The 7,415-nt window shown below is 31.7% G+C and overlaps 1 protein-coding gene across 1 annotated transcript; it reads right to left on the bottom strand.

Moving 5' to 3' along the window:
* On the bottom strand, positions 1 to 2,013 carry LOC123711000 (solute carrier family 22 member 8-like). The gene is made up of 3 exons (XM_045663376.1): positions 1,611 to 2,013; positions 895 to 1,302; positions 1 to 766 (listed from the first exon to the last, which is right to left on the bottom strand). Exons 1-3 carry the CDS (start codon positions 1,961 to 1,963, stop codon positions 28 to 30), a joined length of 1,500 nt encoding a protein of 499 aa, XP_045519332.1. The 5' UTR covers positions 1,964 to 2,013; the 3' UTR covers positions 1 to 27.
* Between the last annotated feature and the right edge of the window lie 5,402 nt (positions 2,014 to 7,415).

Genomic DNA, 7,415 nt, shown 5'->3' with positions numbered 1-7,415 from the left:
CTTTTTAAAATATATTTATTTAAAGCTTTAATCAATAATTGAGAGTGGTACATTTGTTGTTGATGAATCATCTTCAAGCAAATGAATTCTTCGCCTTATTAAAATCTTTGTGTCATCCAACGATGACGGTAGTTCCGAATCTTTTGTTTCGGGTAAAAAATAACACAGTAATGTACCGATTAAAGCAAGAAAACCAAATATAAGTCCTGATGCTGTCTCTGGTAATGAATTTATCAAAGGAGCTGATATCTGTCCGATTCTTGACAAAACAGATAAAAAACCAAGCACAGAGTTCCTTATTGATGTTGGAAAAAGCTCAACACCGTACAGAAAAACAATTATGAATGATGTAAAGAAGAAACAGTTACAAATAGAAGCTAAAATAACTCTTAAAATGGGTAGCTTTAATGGAACACATACAACTAGAATCATAAAAAAGCCTGAGAAGAATATTGTAATCATTAAAAATGTTCGTCTATTCAACCAATGTAATAGAAAAATCGAGCATAAGGAACCAGGCAATAATAAAATTCCAGATATTGCAACGTTTATGTGGATGTTACCACTCATTTTACCAATGTATTGTGACACTCCATAGTAGCCCATACCGCAGAGAAAGTATACGACAGACATACAGCCAAGATTTACAGTAAGCTGTTTGTGCTTAAATATATGCCAGAACTTTATTTGCGTTTTAGCTGTTTCACTCTGATGCGATAAATATTGCTCAATCTCTTCTCGTACATTATCACAGGGTCTTCCATTTCTGCGAAAGTAAATTTTATATTTTTATAAAATATATTTAGCCTATCTTTACTCGACTACTCTTAATTAAACCTTGTTTTAAATTATTTGTTAGATAACGCAACGTTTCTTAATTAACTTCGCACTTACATTTTCCCAATTCTTTCCATAACAGTAACAGCTCGATCCACTTTATAGTTGTCCATCAACCATTTCGGTGATTCCATTACCAACCACCAAGAACACAAGAAAAAGAAGACGGGTATGGATATGGCTAGTTGAAAATCGTCAAAATCACGGAACACATAAGAAATTCCAGATAACGTTACGTGGCTGATGTTTGAAGGGATGTGAAATAATGCGGTAATCACTTCTCTATGTGTTAGGTTGCAGTATTCTATGCATAGGACAAATGCGGTTATGATTGCTCCACCACAACCAATCCCTTCCAAGCTACGCATGAATGAGAAAACTGTGATCGTTGGCATAAAGCTTAGGAGACATCCTGATACTGCTAATATTAAACAGGAGATATTGAACATTGAAAGTCGTCCGAATCTGAAATTAGTTTTAATTATATAATTTAGTATGTATGTAGTCTTTGATCAGACTTTATAATCTGTTTTGCTAATCGTCAAAACAATAATTATTTTGTCGATTATCAAACCTAGAACCTCAACAATCGGAGGTTAGCCTCCATAGGAAACCATATGTAACTTCGTGGATATCATATAATAATTGTAAAATAAACAAGCTTAACAAGGTACCTATTAGATTTATAAATATTTTGATTATAAAATAAAGTATTACTTTGTATATATATCTAAATACTATATCCAATACAATGGATTAGTATAAATGTGTACCTGTCAGATAAAAATCCAAAAACCAATGCTCCAATTAGAAGCCCAACAAAATTCATACTATGCGAGAAACTTATCCACCAAGAATTTTCACAGTGAATTCCAAATTTCGTTTGCATCGTCTCTTGAAACACGCTCCTGTCCCACAAAGGCTCTCGGCACGGGCACAAATTCTTGCTCACATTCCCATTGCAAGTGAAATCAATTGGAGGGGATAAGAAAATAAGGTTCAATACGTGCCAGAAGATGGGTATCTTACTTGAAAATATTAGTAGAAATAAAAAGTAGTGATAGCGTGTAATCTCATTAAATTGTTTTTCGATTGGATTGTGAAATGTTGGATGCTTTTTCACCATTTTCAAGTAATCAAGTGGGTCACGATTTATATTGCCTTTGTCGAATTAATGAGGTTATAGTGTTCTAATTGTAACATAATATAAATACATAAAAAGTAATGTTAGACTAGGCGCGTGACTTGTTGTAACAGACGCATAACTATGTCTGCCCAACTACAAGCAAAAGGCGTATACATACGTAAGAAACAAAAATTTTACAACAATATTTCGACAGCCATTCAAAAAGAAAACTCTATTTTCCAAATAAATTTCGTTGTTTTTCTCGATGCCGTCGAATCGTTAGAGACTTAATGGACGTCTAAGTACATGTCAAACTTCTAATGGATCTAATTCGGCGCTGTGGTCAACAAAAAACATCCCGAAGAAACCTTTTAAACAGAAAGTTAATAGGAAAAAGTTTTAAGCCTGTTATAATTTACAAAAGATAATATCGCTCAGTGATCAAAGGCGTGTTTCTTAATAAATGTGTTTATTTTTGTGCGAAATTATCGGATCGTGATTAAAAATGCCGAAATTTATTTTGAGGCCCAAAATCAGTAAAAAACCAATCGGATGTATATCTAGTTACCATTATCTTCGTTAGCTTAAGGGGGCGAAGGTTTAATATATAAATTAAACTACATATTTACATATATATATATATAAATAAACTCCATAGAAACTCTACAACTCGTTGCAAATGGCAACTATTTTAAATATATATCCGACTTTTAACCATAAATTTCGCATTAAACTCTAGTTAATTATGTTTTGTAATTTTTATTTAGATTTAAGACGATCCAAGTAAGGAAAATAGTTATTTGAGGCTTATAGTGAGTTTTTAATAAAATCGTTATATAAAATTAAAAATGTCCTTTTGAAACTGGCACACAATAAGTCAGCCACTGTACCGACCCATTGAATTCCTTTTAGTCATATATCAATAAACAAACATAAGCTTAAAAATTTATGAATGATTTGAATTACTTAGAATCAGCTAGTATCTATTTATATTAGCTAGAAGTTTTCTCTGATTGGGCTTTAATAATGTGCATTAATGAAATAAATAAAAATATTGTATAATTTTGGATTGAATTGAAAATAAATAATTTCATAGGTGTATGTCTAGTCAGCATATTTCGATAGTTGATACACATTATAAGGTAACAAAAACTTATACTCAAACAAATATTTATACATCCTTAAGAAAATGATTAATCATATCTTTTTACAAAGACTCTTCCGGACAAAAGTCTTCATACGTATGTGCTTATGGTTATTTAAATGTTGTATCGATAAATCATTCTTAATGATTTGATCTTGCAAGCCGCTATTAATCTTGTTCATATTACGCATTATAAGGGTGAGTTTAGAACACAAAAAAGGCCGAGTTTATAGCTAGTAACAGCCCTTATGTCAAAATGAAGTTTTTACAACTTCTAGCAAACATATAATCGAATAAGACTACCGATAGTTTTGAAGTTATACTTCTTTTGGCGCGTTAGTTAAAAATTATGAGAGTAAATTTTTACGATGAGCGCGCACACCGTAACAAAGACCGACACCCTGAAGTGAGTATAGCAACATTTTAAAATAAAAAATGACATTTTTTAATTATGTAGAAATATTTTTATGTGTTATTAAAATAACATTTATTTAACTAAACAATGTGTTATAATAAAACTTTCAATGTATTAAATACCTTTTTTCTATATCTTTTCTACACACACATGTTTTTTTTATTATGGAAACCTTTAACAGCGCATTGTATTTGAACCTAAACGGAACGCAATAACAGTTTGTCCAAATAACGAGACAACGTTTCGTTAAATACTACGAATAATAAGCGTAACATAAACAGCGCTTCAGCGCTTAATAAATATTGTAATAATGACCTACTAATAAAATCTATACATTTCTGAATCGTTTAGTGTATAACTGGACTAATGTATAACCGCCTATAGATTAACATGCTTTTAATATTTCTCGGTAAGAGAACACAAAACATGCGTTCGAGCATTTTCCGACTGAGATTAATGGTACACGATTCAACGGATTGCGAAAATGTTTAGCTTACTCGGCTAACAAGATAATTAGGTATAAAAACAAGTGAATACACGTGACTTTATTTGCTGGATTTGTTATTAATGTACGATTATAGACTATGTATGAAGAAAATTATTGTAAGAAAATACGCATTAAAAAGATAGAAATCTTTTCAAAAAATTATATTTCGCGTTGTTTTACTTTTGTAGAAAAATCGACACTAGCACTAAAAAAAGTAGTCTCATCATTTTTCCCTAAGGCGCTTAAAAGTTGACTATAGCTAATTTCAGGGTGTCGGTTTTATGTGAAGGTGTGCGCGCGTATCTTAAAAATTAACTCTCATAAGTTGTCCCTAACGCGCCAAAAGAATTATAACTTCAATAATGTGTGTCAGTCACAGAATGCTGATCACCTACCCGTCTAAAAACTAAGACTAAGTTTTGGTTCTGATGGTCTGATGTTATTGTAGCATTCTTTTTTGCTTTGAGAGCAAAAAAGAATTTACTAGAAGAGAAAAATTTACTCTCATAATTTTTCACTAACGCGCCAAAAGAAGTATAACTTCAAAACTAACGGTAGCCTTATGGCTTGAGTGTACTTTGACTTTTCTCTCTTCGTATGTAATTGGACACTCACTCATACGGTGAAGGTAAAAATCTAAGTGCCTGAGCGGCGTTCAAGCGTATGGTCCTCTACTAAGAAAAATAAAGATTACAATAAGAAAAAGTAGTTCCGCGCATTGCTTGAGAACAAGAGACACAATGTAGTCTTTCAATACGAATGGTTGATACAAGAACCTTTTGCACGTATTTCGTCTATTCATGACACTATCTTAATGTAATGTATCTTAATGCAAAATCTTGATTTTCTCATCAGCTCGAACCTTAGACATCTGTAAAACTCTTTAAATGTTGTGAAACAATATGTCGTCGTTCGACAAGGATTTTTACAAGAGCTATATGGGGGAGGTTTAGATTACAATTACATACATTTTATGTTTTTGGTACAGGGTACAACCGTTACTAAGGCAAAAGACAATTCAATAAAAAACTAACAAATCTTTATAGAATAGGTTACAACATTTTTTATTCAATAATATTCTCTATTGTTTTTTAGTTATATTAACTTTTTAATTAGGTTATTAACATGTAATTCATTTTATATCCATTTTCTCTTGTATTTGCCATCAATATTTCACATTTCGGATCCATTTTAACAAGTTCATTTGTATATAACTATTAAAAACAAATTAACGTGATTTGCGTGTCATTTCATTATGTACATATGTTTTATTTCTGCCTAAGTAATTGTACATATTAAGTAGTTTTGTATTTCTTGCTTGCTCTTTTGTATTTAATTTATTTTCTCGAAAACAATACGGCCGCCGCTTGCCTTCCTTTAGATATAATTATTTTATTACTTAAAACGAAGAGTAAATATATAAATAGACCCATCTAGTTTATATGGTAATGAGGTAAATAAGCTTAAAAAGTAAAATAATGCGAATATTATTCTATTTGCTTTATTAGAATTTGCTTAATTCAAAAATTGCAAATGTAATTTTTGAATAAACAAAGAATCAACTACCATACTGATCCGTATTCTTATCTATTTCATTTTTAAAGCAAGTTAGATAATGAAGAACAGTGTTAGGCTTAGAACATTTTGCGAGCGATTCTCATCCCTGATGTCGTGAGTGCGAACCTCAATAGACTTACTATGTGCACATTTAACATTTGCTGAAACGGTGAAGAAAGACATTAAGGAAACCGGCTTGTCTTAAACCCAAAAATTTGACTGCGTGTGTCCAGCACAGGCGGCTGATCACCTACTTGCCTATTAGATTGACAAATGATCATGTAACAGGTTCAGAAATCTGAGACCTGAGAAAGGTTGATTTATTTTAGTTTTATGCTTATGAGTAAACCAGTTTTTGACAGTTACACCATATTATTAGCTTATAGCTAATTCTATAATCTGTTAAAAAATATGTTACTTAACTATTTTAGACTAATATTTATACTTAGTTACCTAGATAGCTTAGATATGCATCACCTTATTGTTATAACAACGTAAACAACGTAGGTACCTGTCAATATATTATTGAATGAATCCTATATATTTTATTCATTTTGCAGTTAATTCTGACTACATCTATGATAATAATTTGAATTGCTGACATATTTGTGAAACAAATTAATTGAGTGTTTTATTGGAATGGAACTCGGTATTGTGGTTGGAATAGCCCGAATGGAATATTATGTTAGGGCACGAAGGAATTTCTCTGCCTTGACTATTTGTGGCATCTCCGGGCTGCGGGTAATAAGCTTGTGGGTAAAAATATTGTAAGATTCATAAAATTTAATTGAGTAATAAATTAAGTACTGTTAAGCTTTTATAGTAGTTTTTGGAGATTTTGCCTTTGAGTGTACGACCAACCAGGCTCCAGAAGATAAATCACTTATTATATGAAAATTGTATTCGTTTTTACAAAAACTCACAAGCGAAATTAGAGAATTATTACTGAATAAATTCAAAGACCTCGTTAACCGTCAATTAATCATTAAATTTTTTTTTATAAATTTGACGAATATTTAAATCATCCTAATCTTTGGGATTGATTTGCTACAGTTAAAACAATTTGTATGCCTCAAAACATAGCGATTAAAAAGAGTGGCGGAAAGTTTCTTGCCAGTTCTTCTTGCCCGCTCTACGCCCTTGGCTTGCGAACTGGTAGCAAATGTAGATTTAGAATCAATTTAACATCTTTTCTGTTGACGTTCACGTTCATAAGTGTACTTGTTTACTATTATTATTTACTACTGTTATTTTGAGTTTGAGCTAATGTGCCGATGGTTTTGGTCACATTCCCTATTGGAGAATTTTAAGTTTTAATAGCGAAGTTATTGTAAGGAATTCCAGCCCATAAAATAAACAATAAAAGCACCACAAATGCTAACATACACTGATTAATATGAACATAATTAATACGTTATTTTATCTAAAAGGTAACAGATAAATTATACATTATTCTCAAGAGTTTCATACATTATAACATATATTTCATGTTATGTCGACATTTTGTACCTTGTCGAGGCTCATAAGTGCTGTGGATTTATGCACCCAGCACACCGAAGCGGTTGATAAGAGGAAAGCCGGCAAAATTTACGCGTCTATGCGCCTGGCCAGAATTGACTGGATTAATTTCTCCAGCCGCCGATTGAACTCAGCTTATGAAATTCGGAATTTTGCATTGATGTGTTTATGAATAAAGGGTTAACGGGAGAAGACTACCTTATGCTATACACCGCTGACATATTCATTGAAATCCTTAAATGATTATGTATTTAATACATTCTTAACCAAACTTGTTCATTAGTTGTCATGGTCAGTGACAACCAGTCCATTAATGAATTTTATTTCCTAT

The sequence above is a fragment of the Pieris brassicae genome, chromosome 6 (genome assembly GCF_905147105.1).
Source record: "Pieris brassicae chromosome 6, ilPieBrab1.1, whole genome shotgun sequence".
Classification (NCBI taxonomy): domain Eukaryota; kingdom Metazoa; phylum Arthropoda; class Insecta; order Lepidoptera; family Pieridae; genus Pieris; species Pieris brassicae.
Note: the sequence above shows the minus strand (reverse complement) of the source record. Positions and strands in the feature narration are given on the sequence as shown.

What these genes read in the sequence shown, in the direction of transcription:
- LOC123711000 (XM_045663376.1), bottom strand. Translation starts at nt 1,963, where the DNA reads ATGGTGAAAAAGCATCCAACATTTCACAATCCAATCGAAAAACAATTT. An exon ending in TTTGGATTTTTATCTGACAG is followed by an intron (nt 1,303 to 1,610) that starts GTACACATTTAT and finishes AACTAATTTCAG; the next exon opens with ATTCGGACGACTTTCAATGT. An exon ending in ATGGAAAGAATTGGGAAAAT is followed by an intron (nt 767 to 894) that starts GTAAGTGCGAAG and finishes TTACTTTCGCAG; the next exon opens with AAATGGAAGACCCTGTGATA.